The sequence below is a fragment of the Quercus robur genome, chromosome 7 (assembly GCF_932294415.1).
Source record: "Quercus robur chromosome 7, dhQueRobu3.1, whole genome shotgun sequence".
Classification (NCBI taxonomy): domain Eukaryota; kingdom Viridiplantae; phylum Streptophyta; class Magnoliopsida; order Fagales; family Fagaceae; genus Quercus; species Quercus robur.
This window is the reverse complement of record NC_065540.1, coordinates 691,907-716,024: the sequence shown is the minus strand read 5'-3', so window position 1 is coordinate 716,024 and position 24,118 is coordinate 691,907. Positions and strand designations below refer to the sequence as shown.

The following is a 24,118-nucleotide window of genomic DNA, read 5'->3' as shown; positions in this document are numbered from 1 at the left end:
TTTGTTTTTTTATAACAAGCCAAAAAGATGAGTTTAGGTGAGAAAGAAAATTTTTTAATATTAAAAAAATGTTATGTCCATAATATTTTTACAATAAATTTTAAATAGCAAGTTATTATTGAGTATTATTGGTGAGGAAAAAATAATTTTAGTGGTGGGTTCAAATTAGAATCATTAATAACTTACCGTTGAAAATTTGTTGTAAAAATATTGTAAAAATATTACAAATGTAACAATTAGTATTTAATACTATTACCTAAAAGCCTTAAAATATCGAGAATTGGTGAGCTCTATTCTTCTTTTCTTTTTCTTTTTTTCCTTCGATTATGCCAATTTGGCTTGAGCTTGTTTTTGTTTTTTGTTTATTTTTTTTAATGATTTTTATATGTTTACTTTGTACTTTGCAATGTAAGCTTACACCGTAAAATGTAGACACACAAAAAGTGGCAAATATTATACATATTTGTAAAAAAAATGGTAAATATTGTACAAATTTTGCAAATGTGTACAACATTTTGCCAATTTTTGGGTGTCTACAATATAAATTCACATTATAAGTACTGTAAGGACTGAAATTGGGTTGGACCCAAAATAGGATTAGGTTCTGGCCCAAGCGGCCCAAACAATAAATTTGTAGAGTGTGGATGAAAGAACTAGATCTATTCCAGAAGGAAAAACGATTAAATTTGGTAATTTAAGACTGTTAGACACAAGTAGGATGAGAAAATCTGTCCTCGGAGTAACTCCAGGAATTTATATTAAACTGTCTTGTTGAACCACAAAATTATACAAGAGTTCGTACTCTCATTCTCCAATTGCTTGATTCTTTTTTCAATCCCCCTTTTTAGTACATCTTCTCATGTTATATACTACAATCTTGGTGTCATCCTTACCACACACGTGTAGGTTAAATTCGAGAGACTCCTTCCTGTCCCATCCAGCACCTCCTAAAACCATCAACCAGTGGCTGTAAAGCTGCTTGATTACTGTTCAGGCATCACTTCCACATTAATGTGGCCAGAGAGTTGGTTGAGAGGCATTTAATGCGGAGGTAGCAATTTTTGAAGATATTTGTTTACCTTTCTTTTCTTACCCCTAGTCCAATGTCCAACTCTTAGTTGTGATGTAACTCCGAAGTAAGTCTGTGATGATATGGCACTCAGATAGACCTCGGACACATGTTGTCGAGAAGGCTTTTGTCTCGGACACTTATTGGACATATCTCATATTGCCTCTACTCCTCTCTTTATTCTATTCTTCTCATAATCTTATTTGGACCATTTCGGATGGTCTAACGTCGTCGGATCGGGCCATAGGCCCAGTTAATACTGCCTTTACAATACTTCCTAATTAACTGGCCCCCACAAGTACGTATAATGTAAACATAGAGATATTGTAAAAATGTTGTGACACATGTCAATTCTTTTTGGGTCAAACTAAAAAAAAATTAAAAAAAAAAAATCAAACTAAGATCTAGCACAACTAAAAATAAAGGTGTTGTATAGTGAAAATGTCATGACATTTTATTGTTATCATAATATTTTCACAACTATTGAAGTGCAAGTTCCTTAAAGGTCAAAATAAGATAATAAATTATTAAACTGAGATCCACCACAGTTGAAAATAAAGGTATTGTGAAAATGTTGTAATATTTTATTGTGTTCCTAGACTTTTTATTTTTTATTTTTTTTAGTTTAGTCAAATTTGGTAAGCCAAAATTCACTTTTTCAGGCACAATTATCTTGGGTTAATTTTTTTTACACTATTTAAAATTTAAAGTAAAATAAAAAATAAAAAATAAAAAGACAATTTTACACCAAAAGAAAAAAAAAAAAAGAAAAAAAAAAGAAAAAGAAAAAAGAAGGGCCCTTTAAGTTTGAGGTAATTTTATTCCTCCCTAAACTTTAAAACCAAGGAAATACCCCTAACTATTACTCTCTTAGTTAAACCATTTTGAAATCTTACAATTCTTAAAATATCCTTTGTAGAATGTTTAAAATACCCATACTAAATTTTAATATCCCAATTTTTTTTTTCTGTGTATTTTGATTTTTATGTGGTAATCATACTTAAAAAGTTGAAATAATGATATATGATATTCTATTTGTTATCTAAAGAACGTTGATTTTCCTAGATTTAAATATTTTAGACTTAAAATTTTATCTAATTGAAACTTCAATGACACATGCCTTTTGTTATTCTCTTCTTTTTTTTATTTCTCTTCTTACTTAAAAGCGTGTTCATTAAAAACTAAGTAAGCTAAACATTATGACTAGACTCATAAAATGTAAGATAATAAAATTGAAAGTATGAATAATAAATTCTTTATTGTGGATAATTGCAAGTATTTTACGAAGACCTTCAATTGTTGTATATGATATCATTTATTATGAAAATTTATATACTGTGACAATGTCTTAACAAAGCCCAATTGCTTATTATTCAAAGAAGATGATATTCATTATCACTTTTAGAAGTTTTTAGTGAATGGATACTGCTTTTAGCAAATAGGTTCTAAGAAACTATCACGGCAAATAAATACTCATATATTAAAATAGTTACTCTAAGTTTAAATATATGGTTTGATTTTTCTTCAAATAGATGTTTTATCTCAATTTTCTCACTCAAAGAGGCAGCACGTGGCTTGCACATGCCACCCAAACAAGTTGGTCAAAGTGTACACAAGCTTGAATATTGGTCATAGTGTACACAGTCTTGAACCTCCTCACTCATATACCATACAAGACATTATTTTATTAATAATAATTATTATTAATAAAATAATGGCTTGTATGATACTAAGCAGTAAAGCATCCATTATCCTTTTTACCTCCATCTCTTTTTTCTTTTTCTTTTTTCATAGTTTCAAAATTTGAGTTTTTACCATAAATCTAAATTTTAAATAATTAGAAATACAAAGAATAAAAGTTGAAATTTTATCTTCTCAAATTATTTTAAGGAATCAAATTAGATGTCTAAATTTTGTATATATAGATTAATCTATTACTTTATTTGTTAGTAACTATGAATTGGTTGTTTTACAATTGTTTAATTATTTTACAGTTGTTTAAATTTTTATATATTTTTTTATGACAATTACTATTGTTTATAATTTTATTAGTAATATCAATTAATATTTATAAGTTTTTTTTTTGTTTTTTTTTATTATCTTTTGATCTTGCCCCCTTTAACTGAAATTCTGCCTTAGCCCCTAGTTAAAAAATATGAAATTTTATTCTATTTGGGCTAAAATATTTAGTTTTTGGTTAAAAATACAAATAAAAATAGGCATTAAAAATTAGAGATATAGGCCATTAAAAAGCAACAAAAATGATAAACATTCAAAAGATTACCTTAAATTCAAGTTTTATTAATATAGGTATTATACTTATATTTGGAAAGAAAAAAAATTACAATTATAAACTTTACACTACAACTTTGTTATTATGTATTGTAAATTTGATACTTAATAAGCTTATTATACTTAAAATGTAGATTTTGTTATTTATATTTTCTATATATAACATGCGAAAACTAAACCCATGTTTTTTTTATAAAAAAAAATGATATATATTTTTAAACTATATATTATTAGTATAAACTTATAATATATTCTATTATTTATTTTATAATTTTAAAATATATCTATTAATTATTTATGACGTTACCAGTTCGACCATGAGAACTGCTCCCTTTTTCAATTTTTTGACTAATTCGGTTTTCACAACCATGATTTCAAGTTTAACTTGTCTTAGATATTTTAAAAATAATAAATGATCCTTACAAAACTTCTTAGAATTAACAAAATATATAGAATAATCAGAATATATAATTATATTTGAAGGCATTTAGATTTTTAACTTTTCAAAATAAGAGACTATGGGTTCCAGTTAGCTTAATTAGTAAAGTCTCTAAGGGTTGAATAAGAGATTTGTGGTTTAATCCCCGCCTATACCAAAAACTAATAGGTATCTTGGTCTGATGATAAAGAATTATCATCAAAAGCGAACGCCATAAATTAAAACTCTCTCTAAAATAAGAGACCCCTCTAATTATCCCAATCACTTACATGCACTCGTTACACCTTGCCGAAAATACCTTTTTTGAAAATACATTTATATTGAGGGACTATTTTCAATTTGGTCCTTATATATGTGTGTGTGTGTGTGTGTGTAGCGGGAAATTATTGAGTACTCCTGAAGTACCTTAAATGCATACTCCCCCATCTCACATAATTATGGGTTCCACTAATTAAATTTATGGTGAGACCCACAATTCATGTGAAAGGGCAGAGTACACATTTATAGTACTCTAGGAGTACTCAATAATTTTCCGTATGTAGCTGATAGATCACAATGTTAGCGCTCTAACTTAATAAATATTAAAGGAGCAATATCAACACTTCGAAGTAGGGCTGTAAACGAGCCGAGCTTTGTCGAGTAGTGAATGTTCAAGCTCGGCTTGACAGCAAAAATAGAATGTTCAAGCTTGGCTTGAGCTTGATACAAAACCTACAAGTAATGTTCAAGCTTGAGCTCGTTTTAAAGTATAAAAATTTGAGCTCGGCTTGGTTTAGCTTGATTCATTAGTCAAGCCAAACTCGATCACAATATCAAGCCCAAACTGAAACTCAATATCATGCTTTTGAGCTTGAGATCCAACATAAGTATATTATCTAGCCTATTTGGATTGAATGAGTGGTCTCAACTTATAATTAATTAAAGTTTTAGAAAGATATGAGTTTACTTGTCAAACTTATATTAATTTTATTACCAAACTCATAAATAAGCCTAGGCTCAACTTTTTGTATCGAGTTTTGGTATTCACAAGCTTGTTCATGAACAATATTTTTTACTCAAGCTTGGCTCGTTTATTAAACAAGTCTAAAACTAAAGTTTAAGCTTGACTTATTTATAAACCAACAAACATAAACGAGTTTTTTATCGAGTCAAGCCCGAACTATTTATGAATGGCTTGGTTTATTTACAACCCTACTTTGAAGGCAAAAACAAAGACATCAGCATTTAAAATTATTTTTCCTTTGCTTTAACCAATTTTTTTCCTTTTCTATATTTTTATTTAAAGGCAAAGGATCATCTTTCAAAGGTCTCCTCAAGATAAATTTTACCATCTTGAAAATACGATAACCATGAATTGCCTATAGTTGATTTGCAGTAATTGCACTGAGACCAATTTGGGAATTGTCTAGCGTAACATCTTATCCCAGTGTCTCTATAGGCCCAAAACCATTGAAACTAAGTTGATTATTCATAATAGCTGGTCTGTTGCTACCCTTACCCATGGGTAAAGCCCATTTTGACTTTAGCAAGCTGAGCTTCTGGGCTAGGCCTAATGGGCTATCCATGGACTTTTCTAATTGGCTTTCCAATCTTTCTTTCTTTTTACTTTTTTTTTTTAATGAAATTCTTTCTTTTTTCTTTTTTCTTTTTAATGAAAGAATCAAATTATTTATATTTATTTTTAGGGAAAAAAAATCAAATAATTCAAAACTTATTAAATGTTTTCTATATATATATATAGAAAACATAATATAGCAAAATCACTAAAAGTGTCCAAGTGATTAAGTGCGTGCTTTAAAAATATTACTCTCTCATGTCGAAAGTTCAACCACCCAAACCACAAATTATTTTGTTAAAAATTACAGGTTAATAGGGTAGGCTAAACATGCTAGCCCAATGAGTGCACATGGGCAAAAAAACCAACCCTATGGCCTGCTCCACTGGGCTATCCACGGGACTAAATAGTATCAGGTTGGGCTGGTGAGTTACTGGGCCAGCCCAAGCCCCACCAAGGGATCTTTGGAACCCATTTTCATTTTCTCCTAAAAGGAATGATAAGGAGAAAGTGTTTCAAGGTAATAATCTGAAATATGATTTACACCAAAAGAAAAAGCTATAGAATTTTATCAGATCCAAGTGTGGTCAATGGATTGAGAATGAGATCCATCAGCACTTGCTCACTTTCCCTCTCCCTAAACACCTGCCTTCTTTCATCTCCACTCCTTTAACACCCTCGTCTAAGTTTCTAAGTCTTCCCCTCAGAAGCCACAGAACCGCCAAACGGTTTCAAATAACAAATGCGTCCTCAATCCTTATGGTTCAAGCACAGCCTCCGCGTTCACTCTGGCCTAGTCATTGCCTCCAAATCTCACACTCTCGTCTTTGATCACCACATTCTTTTCCTTATAAGTTGATCTGATTTTTGAGGTGAAATCAAGGATTCATCTGGGTGATTATTGGATCTACAAAAATAAAGGAGTCGATAAATTTAGATCTATTTGATTACCAAGAAAGTATGGGAAAGTTTAAAAGAAAAAATAAATAACAGCAAGAAATTGTTTAAAGAAAAAATATATTTTTTTAAATGCTGATGTGATTTTTTTTTGCCATCTAAGCTCTGATGTAGCTCCCTTAAATTGTTATTAAATAAGTTAGATGTGCCAGTAGGACAATCCATCAACCACGTCAACTTTTTCATTAATGAGATGTAGGGACCAAAAGTGATGACGATTTCAAAACTCAACAATCAAATTGGCTCCCAAAAAAATAAAATGGGACCAAATTGAAAATATCCTTGAACTAAAGGGACAAAAAGGTATTTTTGCCTTGCACCTTTTACGTCGTAATTATTGCTGCTAGTTGTGGTTATAGGACCATAAACACAAACAAGAAATAGATAAGAGGAACAATAGTGAAGTACGAAAATTTCAACAGAATCCCCGGAGCTGCAGCAGCTCACCACTAATGCGATGATTTATTACCACCTACTTGGTGAAACATACCACAGCCGAATAAATAGAGGTGGAACAAAATTGCAAGTATTCTTTAAGCATAATGAAGAACTGTACATCCATCGACAGCAGCGAAATACATCAAACAGAGATACTAGGCCTGGATTCATTTTTTGGCAAATTCAAAGATGGTAGCAAAAAATAAACTTTGCCGAAGCAGAAAAAGAAATTGAACAAGTAACTCTTAGCAAAGATGATCCATCTCACTAACTGCATGAAAAGGAGGAAATAATGTTTATACAATTCTCATAATTGTGTTCATCAGAATGGAGGCTTCCTCTGGGCAACTAATGAAATGTGGCTTCCAAACAACGAAAAATTCAACAACCATGGCTACCATATTTGCAGCAGTAGATATAATCTTACAAAACCAAACTCTAAAAATACTGCATAATTTAACAAGGGAAAAACTGATAAATAGGTAACTAAATATCCAACCCCCTGCTTATGAAATAATTATCTTTTAAACAATACTTAAAGAGGAGACAAAGAGAGAAGGGACATTTTTGCCAACACAAAATTACAATGGCTATCTCAGAACTTGGTTAAGCTTATATCCCAGGTCAAAGGGAAAAATTGTGAGATTGGTTAAGCTTATATCCCTTCTAAACTAGGGTATGCAATTTGGACAATCAAATTGGGTCAAGTCAGATCTTGGGAGGAATAGACCCACCACCATCAGTTTTTGGAGGGAGGCCCGCCGTATACCTATGAAGTCATCAGATCAAGCGGCAGGCAGATTGGGTGGGTTGGGCGGGCAGGTGGCTTGGACAGCCCTAAGTGAAACAAAGACCAAAACTAGTAACCAGTAGAACAAAGATCGAGTCCGGACTAGGAGTTTTGGTTGTGGAGGCGTCCAATCATGTCCAAGGAGTCGATGATGGGTTTCTTTGCCCATAGATCATCGCTTTGGATTTCTAGATTTTTGTACTGAGTTATTTTTGGATTTATTGTGATTTAGAATGTAAAATCTAGTTATTGATTTTGCTAGTGGGTGTTTTAATATCTGTATATTAGGATTTTTGCTGTTGTAAAAGTGAGATTGATATCACTTTGTGAGGCCTCCTAGTTATGTTCTAACCTGAAACAATTATAACATATTCAGATGGTGTTGATTTTCTTCGAAGCCATCACGGGCTTGAAAGTCAATGTTGGCAAGAGTGAGATTGTTCCAAAAGGTAAGGTAAGGAATTTGAATGCTCTGGCTAGTGTTTTGTGTTGTAAAATGGGCAGCCTGCCCATGGCTTACTTGGGTATGCCTCTTAGGGCTCATTTAAGGCCTTCTCGATATGGAACCCTATCATATAAATAATGGAGAGGAGTCTTGAAAACGTTTAAATTTGTCAAAGGTGGCAAACTGACTTTATTAAGAAGTACTCTCTCGAGTCTTCCAACCTATTATTTATCCTTGCTTACCATCCCTTAATCTATGGCGACTAGATTAGAAATTATTCAAAGGAATTTCCTATGGGGGACATCTAAGGATGAATTCAAATATCCTTTCGCATGGAAAAAGGTTTGTTTGCTAGTAGAGGCAAGTGGTTTGGGGATCCGGAGGATTGGGTTGTTTAACCAAGCCTTGCTTGGAAAGTGATTATGGTATTTTGGGATTGAAGTCAATTTCTTATGGCATCAGGTAATAGGGAAATTAGAAGGAGATGGTGCACTAGAATTGTTAGGACACATGGCTGTGGGATGTGGAAGAATATTAGGGCAGGTGCAAAGAATTTAGAAACTCTCTCTGGATGTATTGTATGCGGTGGGAGCAGGTCATCGTATTCGGTTTTGGTACAATCCTTGGAGTGGGCACCCTCCTCTAAAGGATCTTTATCCCGACCTTTTTTTCTTGCTCTGTTCTAAAAATGCTTGGATTTCTGATTTGATTATTTCTTCATTAGAAGGGGGAGGTAGAGGCTGGAGTATACATTTCTACAGAGCCTTTCATAACTGTGTGTTGGAGGAAGTGTATACTTTCTTTGAGTTTCTTTATTCCAAATGCCAAGCGGTGAGAGTGATAATAATTTGACTTGACAGTTGTCACGGAATGGTGTTTTTGATGTGCACTTTTATTATAACTCTTTGTCTGGTCCTCTTATTGCTTCTTTCCCTTGGAAGAACATTTGGTGTGTAAAGGTACCTAAAAGGGTGTCTTTCTTTTTATAGACAATAGCTTGGGGTAGGATTCTCACCATTGATAATCTTGTTAAAAAGGGATTGCTCTTACTTAATTGGTGTTACTTGTGTCATTGTGATGGGGAAACTGTGGATCATCTTTTGCTCCACTGTGAGTTTGCTCATGTGTTGTGGAGTGAAGTTATCCTGATGGTAGGGGTTCAATGGGTGATGCCAAAGACAATCACATCTCTTCTATTTGCATGGAGGAATTGGTTGGGAAAATTTCTTCAAATATTTGGAATTTGGTACTAGCTTTCTAATGTGGTTAATTTGGCAGAAGCACAATACTCATACATTTAAAGATATGAAGATATGAGAGACCTTTAGATCTTTTGAAATCTTTGCTAATTGGGACTTTGTTTACGTTGTCTTGAATTTGGGGTTTTACACAATGTAGTTCAATTTTTTATTTCCATCTTTCTGTTCTTATTGATTTGCTTGTAATTGCTTCAAGTACTTTGTATTCTTCATTGTGAACACAAAGTATTTTTTTTTTCTTCAATAAAACTTCTATTACTTATCAAAAAAAAAAAAAAGGAGTTCTTGGTTTTCCAAAACATGAAAGAGCTTTTTTCGTTTTTTTCTTTTCTTTGTATTCTTCCAATTATGAACAAAAAAAAAAAAATGATTTAAAAAAAAAATAATTTATGGATTTTTTTAATTTTACAAAATTCCAAAAAAATAAAAATAAAAATAAAACACAAAACTACATCATTTTTTGGTAGTTAACGAAACCCACATAACTGAATTAGACGGAAGGACTAAATTGAAAAAAGTTAAAAGTCAGATAATTGAATTGAATTTTAGAAGTTAGCGTGTCATTTGTAATTTAGCAAAAAAAATTTAAACTTGTGGAAAAAAAAGGGTAAAGGGGGATTGGCTTTTATTGGAATGAAGCTTAAATATAAATAATATATTAAAAAAATTAGGAAGAGGCAAGTGAAACAAAACACAAGTATAGCAAACTAACCTAAATGAGCTGTACTTAACCATAACCATAAAACGGTGCAAACACTAACCTCCCCACGATTTACATGTAATCCAAACTAAACCATGAAGAAAGAACCAATAGTAGTTTGGCGAAGAACCTTTGAACTCCGATCAAGGCCATGGGAAGCAACCTATCAAGCAAAAATATCCATGACAGAGAGAAAAATAAATAAATGAAAGAAATTTGAACAGAAGGCACCCCTCTCCCCCAAACCCCACCCCACCCACCACCGCCCCGCCCCAAAAAAAGATTGTAAACAATAAAATTAAAAGCTTAAGTTACTAAGTGTTTATGCTTGGTACTTGCACCATTGTTGGAAATGTTAGAAATATAAAACAACACAAAAGATTCTTTCCCAACCTAAAATGAGGATTTTTAAATTTAGAGAGAGAGAGAGAGAGAGAATTTCTTTCTTCACCATATAAGTTAGAGCAGCATAGCGTTCCTCGTTCAAATATAATGGCTTTCCTCTATGCATTTGAATATCCTGCAATATGGAAAAATTAAAATTATAAGAGAAGCACGCATAAGTAGCATAAAGCCTCTAAATATAATTTCATACACACATAAAAGGCCCAATTTACAACAAAAGTAGCAGAAGGCTACAAAACTTCAAACAACTAAACAAGAACTTCATTTTTCAGCAGTAGTATCTAAGACCCCTGGAAATCCTGACTAAGTAAATTGATATTCAATACAAATATTGCAGAATTTTCATGAAATTAGGAAAATGTCTAACAGTTATATATCTTTCCATGGGCAAGCAACTAAATTGGTTTGAATTAGCAAGTGAATTTTTAAGAATAAATCAAAACCGCATAGGTAGATAAGTTTTAAAACTTTCACATCCAATCAAAACAGAGCATTATTGTTATAAAGACTCTTTTGGTTAGGACTTAAAACCCAAAAAAAAATTGAGGGAGAAAAATGAAGAGACTTAGAACCCAAAAAAATACCTTTTGAGGTAGAAAAATGAGCAGAAGAAACCTAAAGTTTTATTTAGTACGTCAAAACAAAAAGAAAGCAACAGAAGCAAGACATATATACCTCTTCACCAAAATCATCCAAGTAGGGTGATGGCCAAGGAGCCTGACGTGCAGATCTCTGTAGCAGGATTGTTGTTCTCTAGCATAACAAAGAGTATCATTTATCAGTTGCCAGAGAGAAGAAAAGGAAAAAAACAAACCACCCTCTAGGTAAGAGAGAACTCAAAATGAAATAAAACATGAGAAACAATTTAGGACTCCCGAAACAAACTATATTGATGCATATAAAGCATACTCTGATCAAAAGGAACACTCCAGTGCCAGCACCACAGGCCATTGCATGAGTTTGGCATCCACTTTGGCTTCAGAAGAAATAAACAAATTATCAAATTTCCAGTTAGTAGTTGAAAAATAAGCATCTAAACAACTTGAGATTAAATCAAAAACATGAACTGTGAAAAAGTTTGATTTGATGTCCTGTGACATTGAGATCAGAAGTGTGTGTATGTGCATTTTTGAGAAACATTATAGGTAACAGTGACTGCAAGGATGGGTGGAACAAGAACCTGCAGCATGGCTTCCAACTTGGAGAGCATAATCTACCACACAGGAGGCATAATGCAGGCTCATCAAGGACAGCTTTGCAGTCAGGGCAACGCTGTTTTATGAACCTGATAAAGCATAAATATTTTATAATGTAGATTTTCTAGAAAAAAAAGTGCCTTAAGTACTCACATCTGACATGGAACAATAAAACAAACCTCTGCAAGATTTCCTGGTAAACATGGGGAAGATGCATTAACTTAAAGGGAACTGCAGGTGTTATGTGCATGACACGTCCAAAATTACGAACTTCAAACTCCTTGCGGAAGTGATGGGACCATTTCAAAACAAGAGACCGCACACCTTCACTCTTCAGAACAACATCCAGTGAGGGAATCATAAACATGGTTTCTAACCGTTGAACTTCATTGAGCTCAACAAGAGAAGAACCATCAGTGATATCCATCATATCATTGATGGCAAGAGATGATCTATCAAACATGTCCCTCTCACAGAATGGTGCTTGGGCAGAAGAATTAAGTAGTTTCCACAGCAATGCACATCTCCGCAAATAAGGGAAACTCAAGCTACGAATTGTATCCTTCATATTACTAGAAGGGCCAACATAGTTTGAAACAAAATATTGTTGGACATATCCAAAGTCCCCTAAAACTTTGGAAATGTCAGAAATCAAGGAATCATTAATTCCTGGTTCATTCGACTTGCCTTGATTTATTCCACAATATGTAATTATAGCCTGCATTTCAATTATCAGGATCAGAAACTACTAATGGAAAATTGAAATTACTGATGTAAAGAATTAAGTGACATTGACACACCTGCGCTATAGAGACAACATAGAAGACATGCACAAGGGATAGCAAGGATTCTTCACATGATAAAAATGGGTATGGAAGACAAAACAGAACCCACATCAATGATGAGAAAGGGTCACGAGAAAGGACAGGACCAGAAGCTCGATTCCAAAATTGAATATCAGAATTTGATTCTTCCATTGCAACTTGATTCAAGATACGCATCATATTACCTGTGAAGCATAGCAACGGTAATACCACTTATAAAGTGTATAAAATCTATCAAAAAGTATCATAAAGAATTGACAATCAACTTCCAAGAAAATGAAAATAAATAAATTCTCTGGGCAAGCATTATGTCAACACATCATGAAGTGCCACCCTTTTTCAAGCAAATTGTTTCATTAATTACAAAGAAAAAGAACCGTGTTAACAGCCGCAATGCTCATCTTGGACGTACTTTCTTTTTTTTTTTTTTTTGGGGGGGTGGGGGCAGGGGCCTAAGGCATTTGTTTTTTACCTACTTTTTTTTTTTTGGATAGGTAATTAGATGGGTAATTAGATGTTTTATTGCAAAGAGCCTTCTTAATGTAAAAATGACAAAATTTCTGCAGAAACAAAGGGCATATTACTGTTTTTACCAACTCGTGATTGTAGCAAGTTGCCTTATCATATAAAGCAACACATCACACTGGTTTTCATTCAATCAGCCTCATTTATGTAAATCCATTTTAAAGCCTATTCTAAAAAAGCCAACCAGCTACTGTATCACCCCTTTAAAGAGGGTATGCTAATTCAAGGTGAGAGATTGCGGCCCTTGCCGCTCTTTTTTCCTCACAAATGTTTCACTCCCTTAGTGTGAGATGATATTTTATGACTTCCGGATTTTTTTCATTTGAACCATCTCCATCTTCATGATTCGGAAGAGCTAACAATCCTGGGTCTTGTATCGTGTGCGGCCTATTTCCTTGAGCTCTGCAGCAGTAGCTGGGAGTACGTTAATCATCATAAACAAGTAGCCTTGGCACATTCAACAACAAAGCCATGGCATCATTCAACATGTGCGAAATTAATGCTTGGATATTAGAATTAGCTTTGTCCCCTTAAAGATAGGGATAACGCCTATTGATGAAAAGATGAGAGTAATTTGAGATGGTTTGGTCATGTCTAGAGGAGAACGATTAATTCACTGGTAAGAAAGAGTTGATCCAAGCTAAGGGAATTAAAAAAGGTAGAGGAAGACCCAAATTAACTTGATACTAATAATACTTAGGATTTATTGTATAAAAGGATGTTTTATATTTTTGAGATGGATCACCTAAAACAGGGAGTCAGTTAGACGGACAGAGGAAGACCCAAATTAACATTACCATAAGTAATAAAAAAAGACTCCACAATTAAGGAAGTGATAGTGAGTATGACCTCAAATATAATAGAATAGGGAAAAAGTATACACGTTGCCAAACCTAACTAATCTGTTAAGGATTCATAGCCAACTCCAAATATTTGGGATTAAGTGATGCAGGAGCATCTACATCATGACATTCTCATTTGCATGGATCAGTTAGAATTTAGGCATGTTAATTGTTGTATTCAAATTGTAATTGATTGTAACTCTTAGGTACATGTGGGTGAGCTGGCATTTAGTTAGAATCAGCTAAGCTTCAGTTTGTTGTAAGCTTGAGGTAGTTGCAGCTGTAACTAACTCTTTTGCAGAAGTTAATTACAGTTCCAACTATCAAGCAAAGCCTGGCAACTTGAATTAGTTAGTATAAATAGTGTTAGTAATGATTTGTAATTCAGATTTGATAAATGAGAATTTTACTTAGCTTTGAATGATAAATTTCAAAGAAATACTCTCTCTGCAGAGGTGTCTCCACCTATAAGCCACTCTAATCAACTCTCACTTCTTTCTAAATCCAAGCCTAAACACATAGCCCTTATCTACCTGCATCATTAAGGCTTGTTGTATTAGAATTAGCTTTGGAGCACCTTTTATATATCCTCAGTGGTTTAAATGTCAGGAAATTCTGAAATTTTCTGGTTTCTTTACAGGGGATGTACTAGTAGTCTATTGGGTCTTATTTTGAGTTTTATTAAATAAATGGGTTTTTATTTGTTAGATTAGTTATTTAGTTTGGGCTTTAGTAGTAAAAGACCAAGGAAACCAAGTCTTATTAAGGTTCAAGAAGTCCAAGTTCTATACGTGTGCTGCCTATATATATATATATATATGGATGTAAGGGTTTCTATTGGAGTAATAACACATTTATGGAGAATTCAGTAACTATTCCTCTTGAGGATTGTGTAATGCAACCCTTTCCAATTCCAAGATGTGATGCTGAAAAACCCTAGTTCGTTCTATTTTTCATTGAAATTTCTAGTGAGCTCTCACCAAATTTTCAACCAACATTAGATCTGGATTTGCATCTATTCATACCCTAAAATTTTAACCCTTGAAAACCTAAAACACCCATGCATCAAATAGCTCTCCAAAATCCTCAAAACACTATTCATAGGTACTGTTCATAATCCTGGAACGGTCCCTAAATCCTATAACAAGTTGCTTCCAGAACTTATAATTAAATTTGGGCAGTGGCTGGATGGAGAAAGGCCAATCCCCACATCCCCCCCCCCCCTGGCGGGCGGTCTTTACTTTCTTGCCTACTCTGCAAACAAGAGAAGAAAAAAAAAGCAATTTACTCCATTTCCCTTTCATCTTTATCCATCCTCCCTCTTCTCACTACAAAACACACTCACTGTGCACATGTTCTATACCTGCCCTAATAAGTAACAAAAGCAAATATAAACTCCCTAGAAAGCTCAAAAGAAACAGACAAAAGGAATTTTAACTCTCAAGGATAAGCAAGGGCACAGATGTAACAACTGTACCTTGTCCAAGCGTGCCACTTCCATGACCTACGGATATGCCGGAGCAAATAGACTCCGCAAAAAGCTGAGTGCCTATAAATCTTTGAAGCACATGAATAGCATTCTTACTTCGGGTATTTTGGACAATTTTTAGCAACAAGGACAACATAAATCCTGTAGAAGATTTTAGTTCCCCATATATGGCACTTATACCATAATTTGGAGTCATTTGATTCCTTCCACAACGTGCAGCAATCTCCGTTGATATCAGGGAGTATTTAAGTGAATCCCACATAAGCATTGAGTGGCTTATCCTCACAGACTCTGGCAACTTATCCTGTTTGTTTGGATAAAAGATTTTTGAGAGCACCCGACAAACAGGCTCAAGATTTGGCAGCACTCTTCCATTTCTCCGCAGGGTGAAAACTTTAAGAATTTCACCCTTCCCAACCAAATTGGCTGCAGATTGCAAGAGAGCCAAGGCTTGCTGAATGCGAAGAGAACCGATTTCTTCAGATGATGAGATTGAAGGTCCAGCAGCAAGTGAGGAACTCAATGTTGCACTTACAGGCTGCTTCTGAACCTCTTTAAAATCGGCAGGTAAAGCAGGCAAGACAGAATTTACAAGTCGGCGGCATACAGGGCAGAGGAACTCCCCCTGACAAAAAAGTACAAGGCACATAAAAATGAGAAATAATAACCCATTTCCATTAACTACAGAGAATTAAAGACAGGAGGATTTACCTGTTCTGGATCCACGATATGCCCTCCTTCAAAAACAATTCTTCTGACATATCTGGGTTAACAATATCAGAACATATCTTAGATATTTAAATAAACAAACGCATTAAAGTCTCTCCTTCACAACACATAGGATGCAATAAACCCACAGATATCATTTCAATTTGTTTCAACATATCTACAGAATCACCAAAGATTTGGCATATTTCAATTTTCAACTTCCCTCTTTCAAAGACAAGATATCCAGAGTTCAGACAAAAAGCAATCAGGAAGATCCATAATTCCAAATAGTAATAAATGTTGAATTTCCACTTTCCAGGGACTTACCTCTCCTTCACTGAAGATAAATAGCGATCAAGACATCCCTGATGCACAGCATGCCCACAGGAAGAAAGATGAACTCCATCACAATCTGTAGGTCCAAATCCATCATATGCTGGACACTTTGAAGTAGATTCTACAGAAGACTTATCCTTCTGAGCATCTTCAGACGCTGAAGGACTTTCTTTTGTCTCTTTCAAAAGAGCAGCTATGTAATTTTTCAGCAAGACAGATTCAGCAACTCTGCTTCTTTCTAAGCCCCCTTCAGAAGTAGAAGGTTTATTGTCCTCCATAAAATTTGAATCCAGAATATTATCATGCACTTCTTTACGTATGGAGATGTACATATCTTGTTCCAATGTCTCAAAAGATTCGACTTCCTCAGGTTTCCCATAATAAGAAAATCCATCATCTGCATTCTGAACCAACCGTGCTGATGGGGAAGATGAAATCAAACCTGAACCATCTGAGGATGTGCTTATTCCAGAGTCATTAGTCACCTTGTCTGTGGCAATAGAAGCATGCTCCTTCTCTGACTGGTGAAATTGTTCCCATGATGGGGGACCTCTGTCAATGAAACTCACAAGCCTAGATTTCTTGTTCCAAGAACAAACAATATATCATCAATTCTTTACTCAAGATGCGAATGATATACATCAGCTCATATAGAGATATTATTCAAACCTAGTAAGGAACAGAAATAAGAAGAGACATGAAAGAGTTGCTAACCTGAAGAAGAATCAAGAATGATATGGGATTTTTGGAGTTGGGATCATGACAAAGAGAGCAAACAACTTGTGCAGACTCATCTGAATCATCTCTAACATCAGAGCTACTTAATTCTTGTCCAGATTTTGAACTTTCATCCACAGCAGAATCAATGCTTGCCAAAAACTTAGATTGCTCAGCTCTCATTTTTTCCTGCATGACAAACCCAGTAAGTTAACCCTTATCAGGGCAACACTTTATTTAGTGCAACGAAAGAATAACTGATACAGTCAGATCAGGGTAGGTTCAGTTTTTCTACATAAAAAAGGTTCAAGAATTGTTGAGCAAAGTGTGACCGACCTAGGGTCAGCACAATAAGTGATATACTCAGGTGAACAGACAACCAGATACACAATCACCTTTTACATCCAGGAAATTAGCCAATCAACAAAGTACGAAACAAGGAATTCTCCTACTGAATAAGGTATTCAAATCAAGCATCTCTGGCTAAACATGGGCACACACTTTAGTTTACCATGTTTCTGGCGAAGTTGAAGGAACAAATGTGCACAGAAGTAATAGAATGAATCTCACCAAAATAGCTGCCTGTCTCTCTCGTGCTTTTGCCTTGCGTTTCTCACCATCGGAAGCTGACCCTTGGATATTGGCATCACTACTAAAATTGGAATGTGTTTGATAACTGACCACTTCAGGTGCAAGTTGTTGCAATTTGGCCATACATCCAGAATCAATATCAGCAAACTTCTTCAATATACTTTCAATCAGAGAAGAAAGGTTGCAACTGCCTGAGTCTGAAAAGTTGTCTGCGTTTTCTTTCTTATGCATCCTCATCAAGATAACAAGAAGTGACAACAAGCTTTGTTTACCAGCATCATTCTCTAATCCCTTCCGGATTTCTTCACCAGCATAAGCTAGGATGGGAACCAAACCTCCAGTAGAACATGACTGATCACTAGATTCTCTCTGCTGATAACAGATATCTAATGCTAACGATAGTAAATGCAATGCAGTAAGAAGAACACCATCAGGAGCACGTGATTCAGCCCGTTTATCAGTGAAAACAGCATAAAATAGCACTGCACGGATAATTTCAAGGACCACCTTACAAGTGGCTACTTTAGCTACCTCTTTGAGTGGAGGATAAATCTTAGTCCACCTGGGCAACTGACTGGTAAATGCAGAGACACTATAGAAGCGAAAGTATCTTTCTTCCGCACCTTGCAAATCCCGTGAGTTCCAACGAGGGTGGTATAAATCCAGTTCTTTCCAATATGTCCATCGCAGTGAGTACATACCCTGCGATACAAAAAATATCAGGACTAGTGCATGTCAACTTAGGAAAACTAACAGGTAGTTTAGGTACTAAGGAAAACCTGATTAAACCCAGATGGACTGGAATATGTAGCAATGGTATCCAAAATTTCCTGAAGCTGGTTAAACTTAGAGAGGTCATGGGGGAGAGATTTCACCAATTGACTACGAGTGGCATCTCCAATGGCCAACTTACAAATTAACTCCCTTTTCAAACTTTCAGCTGTAGTTAGCCCAGAAAATCTCCGTTCTTTAACTATCTGTATAACAAGAGTGAGCATTTCCTGCACCAGAACTGGTTCATACCTGAAAACAAGTGTTCTTTAAGAAAAAGATAAAGAAATGCTACTGAATCAGATATGAACTCAGTCTTCCTATGACGCAACCTCTGAAGGTAACATCAAAAGGCTACACTCATGAGTAAAACTTCAAGATGATATTAAGAAAGAATAATATTCACCCAAATGTAAGAATATTGGGTAAACTGACCAATACCACTATGTTGACTTCAACACATAATAGAAAAATATCTCCAAGGGAAACATTACAGGGGATATCTATATTTCACTAAAAGGTGCATGAACTGAGGGTTCTAATAGACAATAGTCAGTCCATTAAAAGAAACATAGAACAAGACAGATAAAGTTGCAAGCTTGACAGCTAAAAATTGTAATATCATATAGAAATTAAAAAAATGAGCACATACTCGTTAGACCGTTCAAGATTCAGAGAAAGGTACTTTGACAGCCCAAAGCGTTCTAGAATTCTATTGACAAATAAGTCAGGTGGGGCCAACGCAGCACAGCACTGTAGCAGAAATAGATCAAGCTCTAAACCCTGCTCAGACCTGTAGCAAGAAATTATCAAAAACAAAAGACAGAATCACCCCCTGCCTCTCTTCCCAAGGAAAAAGAATATGCAAAAAACAAACTTATATTCACATGAATACATTTATCACATTGCATGATTTACTAACCACCGAACTGACCGATACCATTCCCAAGATAATAGGGCAGCATCACCATTCTTTCTCCACATTCCAGCATGGACCTCAGCACAAAAGACCCTAACCCGTAAAGGATGCTCCATTACAAAGGCAGAAAATCCAAATGGGTGGCAGCCCCCAAGAACATGTGCAAAGAAGTCAATGCAGCTTGTCGATAACAAATTAGCAGAACTACCAATAGTCACATTTGTCACCGCAGATTCACCAAAACATCTTCTCAATGCTTTCTGCAAAAGCAAGGAAAGCAACCGATGCAATGGAATATGAACAGAGATCTCCTGTGAACTAACATCATATATTATGTTTGGCCAATCAGACGAACTCAGAACACGTAGTACATCTATATCTATCGTATCTACTTCCATCAGAATGTCATTAGACCTGGCAGAGTTACAGGCTACAGTATCCCTTTTACCATTCTCTGAGTCAAAATCCATATCACCACAGTGGACATGAGAAGAATATTGCCTACCATGATCTTCACTTGAACTGGCAAGTCTGCCAAAAATATATTTGCCTTTTTTAATCTTAGATAATGTTTCCTTAAATGCTGAAAAATTACTACCAGGGTTACTGGTAGTAATTGGAGAAAATAGGTTAAGAGCAGCTCCAGATGTGTTATCAACTCCCAGCCAATTCTCAATAGCCTTCAGACACTCATTTATTAACCACTTGACAGGTGGTGGAATTAAGAAACAAAAATCAGTATCAGATTTAACTTCAGCAAGCTTTGATGTACGTGCTAAGGCACTACATGCAGAGCTTTCCTGGGATAAGTGTCCTACTTTTGCATGTCTTGGGCTATCTCCATCACCCATATCTTGATTGCATGTGCTAGAAAAAATTTCATCTATCTCTTTGCTACTAGAGACTGAAAATGCCCCATCCACAAAGATAGAATGGATATTAGCAATAGCATGACATAAAGCGAAAGGCAAAAGCATATTCTCATTATCTTCTTCTATATGGAGGCCTGTTTCTCTCTTTTGAGGGTTCATCCCTTGCACAAAAGCCAAAAGTCTCATCCAAGTTCTTGATATATCTTTCTGGTCATGGGTTACATATTTGGACACTACAGCATGGCTCAAAACAAAACGAATATCTTCTACCACACGAATGGTAGTGTCGTACAAATTTGCCCACTTAGCAATCTGCAAAGGAATAATTCATCAACAATCTTTTGAAATAAAGCGGAAAAGAAACGGAAAATCTCTATCCCCTAAAAATAAAACAGGATGGATTTTAAAACCATGTAAAACAATTTATGTTGTTTGTTTTGGAGAGAGATAATTATCAATTAATTAATCTCGAAATATTTTCTAAGGCAATATTTATTTCCATGCATGTTTTAACAGATATCATTTATTCCACCATGATGATAGAAATCTACCACTTGCAAAGGAGAAACAAAAAACATGTATTACCTGCAAACGACCATCTTCACCAGCACATGCAGCAAAAATGTCTCCCACACATCCCAACAGCATAACAAGTAGGTTCATTTCCTTTACAAGGCGCGGTGTCAGAGTTGGTACAGTAAAGATTTGCACAGAGAATGTAGATTGTAGTGAATAATTCATGGAGCCATTATCATTGCCCATTTTTATGGCTTCATTTACAACAGTTGGATAGTAGCTTAAAAATACTTTAGCAAACTCGTACTTGAAGAAAGGATCTCCAAGCAGTCTCAAAAGCAAGTCATAGAGCTTCTTCACTATGTCATCTTTCAAAAACCTCTCTGCTCTCACCAGAATCTGCAATAAACCAAGTGACGAACAGACCATCCTGGAAACAAAACTGAGCAAACTCTCACTGTACTTGCAGAACTCTAAAAGCATCTCCACCACCACAAATGTTAGTTCATTTGCCACCCTCATTTGCTCTGAAATATGATCACCTGCTCTAGGATTTTCTTGAGGAATAGTTTCTGCAACTAATAACTTCTTTTTCCAACAAATAAAAAGAGCATTAAGGACGGGTCTCACGGAGTTTGCAACCTCCTCTGGAAGGGGTTGTATTTGTTCTGCACCCTTATGCTTTGAGCAGAAGCCCTCACGTTTCCATGCCGTAACATCCCCACAATCACAACAACCACCACCCGTATAAATAATAGAATAATCATGGCCAGTGTGGTCCCCATTCTGAAAACAAGGAACACAGATTGCACATGTTGGGTCATGTTCACAAGTCCGACACCGATACGCTACATCATTATTTCCCCAAACAGCACCACAAACACCACGTTGCCCAGAACTCATTCTGGAGAGGTTCTTTAGGGCACTAGCTGGTTCACCCTCAAACATCAACCATTGTAACCACAACATGCTCTCTCGAAATCGTCTTTTCATGCTAATGGAAGATCTTCTAGAACCTGACTTAGCATCCTGGAGTGCTCCCCACACTTCCTCATCAGTAGGCAATATAGCAGATACAAGCTCTAACATTCGAGACTTGTCATCCTTGACAAACGCAACTAAACTAGGTTGATCAGATACCTCTTCAGGAACTCCAATCAGAGCAAGCCTCTGGTTTCAAATGAATATACAAAATGTGAAACTATAAGACCTATAAACCCAAATTTTACAAATAACAACAATAACACACATGCATACTAAACTTCCTTAGTAAGGTTCAAAACTTAAACATTTACAACAAAACATTCACCAAAGTAAGAAAAACTGTTTGCAAGCAGAAGTTTTACGAATATATAGGAATCTTTTTTGATAATGTATGGAACCTTTCTCGTGTAAAGCCTACAAACAACTGACCCCATCTACCAAAACCAGTTGTCGTGTAAGACACTTCATTTGGGGTGTCGTATCCGTGTCAGACAAGGAACACATTTGGGACACTTCTGCACACGTGTCCTAGCCATGTCCTTTTTTATTTTTTGTTTTTAAAAATTGCAGGACAGGGCCAGCCATGGCAGGGACACTAATCTTTTATTTCTTTTTAGTTTCAATTTTGAACACTTATCTAGTTATCTCTTATTTACTCTTTTTAAATCTTATTCTTGATTTGTATTCTAATTTCTAAACATCATTTATTAGTCATGAATTCAATTACCCATTATTGCTCTGATATATGTTTAACATTATATATGAAAAAAATAAATGCTTAACAATATTTAAAAATATAAATAAAAACATAGTTAATAATTAATCAATATACAAATCCCCGCCGTGTCGTGTCCTAATTTTTCAAAAATTAGCATGATGCGGTATCAGTGTCGTACTGCGGATTGTGTTGATGCCAAAGGAGCAACATTGAGGAACGCATTATAATCAAATTATGGTATAAACCCTATCTCCCACGTATTTGAAAGTAAATTAAAATTCCAATATGCATATAGCATCAAGAATTTAATTTCAATTTTTTGACAAGAATACAAGTTTGTTCGATTTATGAGGAAAAGCAAACCACCACAAAAGGAATTCAGAGATGAATGAAATGAAAAAAGGAGGAGTACCCGTAGGATTTGATCAGGGGGCTTGAGAGTGTTGGTATCGAAAGAGGAATCGATGTCCATGTTATCCATGGCACAAGCGGAAGCGGAAGCGGAAGATGAGCGGCGCCAGTAGCGCACCAGCCAATCAGTGCAACAGAAACACTGCGTGAAACCTGATCGAGATTCAGCGCGATTGCTCCCCAGCTTTTCTTTTTTTTTTTTTTTTTTTTTATCTACCACCCAACAACTACTACTACGATTGCGTATTCTTTTCTCTAACTCCAAACAAACTCGATTCGATTGTTGCTTGCGGTTCTTCTTTTCGAAACCCTAATATATTATTAATGATGAATTAATTATAAATAATAATAATAATAAAAATTATATATTCCTTTCTTTTTTATTGTAGTTCTATAGAGACTGTGAGATATTCTCTGTATTCGAGTTTCGAGACTCTTCAACCAGTGGATTATCTCATTATAGCCCACCTATCTCTCTCTCTCTCTCCCTCTCTCTCTCCTATGACGTTCTCATCATAGTGTCCTCTTGAAGACTCTTCTCAGGGATTAAAAAATAAATTAAAGATTTTTTTTTAAATAAAATTATATTCGTTATCTTCTCAAAAAAGACAATATAATTGTTAGATTTTTTTTTTTTAATTGTAAAAATACAAATTACAACTTTTAAATTTGGCAATTGTCTTTTAAGAGTGTTCTGTCCAACTTGTTAGTACCTTTTTGGTCCCCTCCATCTAATTGTAAGTATCAAATTATTAAAAATAAATAAAATGTATTTCAGTATTTTAAGTTTCATTTTTATCCTTTTGATTATTGTTATAAACAAGCGAAACTGGGCTAAGTATTAAAAATTAAAATTTGTTCATTCTATTTCTATTAACTATATAAAAAGCGGCTATATCGCTACAGTGTTTCAATACTGTTGACTCAACGCATTTCACTGTTTATCTGCAATGATATTTTGATGAGCCACTTTTTTTTTCTTTTTTTTAACGTTTTGAACAATAGCTACAATTTTGTTTTTTTAGCCTTCTGTTTGTACTTTTTTTTTCTTTTATATATATTGTTATACTAATATAACAAATTTCACAATATTTTCACAATTATTAAAATGTCAATTTCTTATAAGTCAAAATAAAAATATAATATAAAACTGTGACCAACCACAACTGAAAATAAATGTTTTGTGAAAATGTTGTGACACTTGCTTTTATATATATTGTTATACTAACACAACAAATTTCACAATATTTTCACAATTATTGAGGTGTCAATTTTTTATAAGTAAAAATAAAATAATAAAATATGAAACTGTGACCAACCATAACTAAAAATAAATGTTTTGTAAAAATA

At 34.7% G+C, this 24,118-nt stretch overlaps 1 protein-coding gene across 6 annotated transcripts; it reads right to left on the bottom strand.

Annotated features, from left to right (window-relative positions):
• Positions 1 to 5,568: 5,568 nt before the first annotated feature.
• Positions 5,569 to 23,258, bottom strand: LOC126691598 (E3 ubiquitin-protein ligase PRT6). 6 transcript variants are annotated; one of them, XR_007644808.1, is made up of 18 exons: positions 22,770 to 23,254; positions 20,725 to 21,825; positions 19,271 to 20,451; positions 19,001 to 19,141; positions 18,357 to 18,600; positions 17,557 to 18,279; positions 16,984 to 17,175; positions 16,261 to 16,850; positions 15,937 to 15,988; positions 15,214 to 15,850; positions 12,346 to 12,554; positions 11,725 to 12,263; positions 11,530 to 11,634; positions 11,259 to 11,325; positions 11,025 to 11,102; positions 10,396 to 10,464; positions 9,957 to 10,107; positions 5,569 to 6,262 (listed from the first exon to the last, which is right to left on the bottom strand). XR_007644808.1 is itself a non-coding variant. In XM_050386632.1 (18 exons), the coding sequence occupies exons 1-17, from the start codon at positions 22,836 to 22,838 to the stop codon at positions 10,033 to 10,035; spliced, it is 6,072 nt and encodes a 2,023-aa protein (XP_050242589.1). In that variant the 5' UTR covers positions 22,839 to 23,254; the 3' UTR covers positions 5,569 to 6,262; positions 10,006 to 10,032. The 6 variants fall into 6 exon arrangements, 4 of the variants coding, with proteins under 4 accessions (XP_050242589.1, XP_050242592.1, XP_050242590.1 ...); XM_050386632.1 differs by having other exon boundaries at positions 10,006 to 10,107; XM_050386635.1 differs by having other exon boundaries at positions 10,006 to 10,107; positions 19,283 to 20,451.
• Between the last annotated feature and the right edge of the window lie 860 nt (positions 23,259 to 24,118).

Coding starts and splice junctions, on each gene's coding strand:
- LOC126691598 (XM_050386632.1), bottom strand. CDS start 22,838: ATGGATAACATGGACATCGATTCCTCTTTCGATACCAACACTCTCAAG. Junction 16,851..16,983: donor CATTCTTGATTCTTCTTCAG/GTTAGCAACTCT, acceptor TCTTGGAACAAG/AAATCTAGGCTTGTGAGTTT. Junction 10,108..10,395: donor ATGCTGCTCTAACTTATATG/GTGAAGAAAGAA, acceptor TTTGCTTGATAG/GTTGCTTCCCATGGCCTTGA.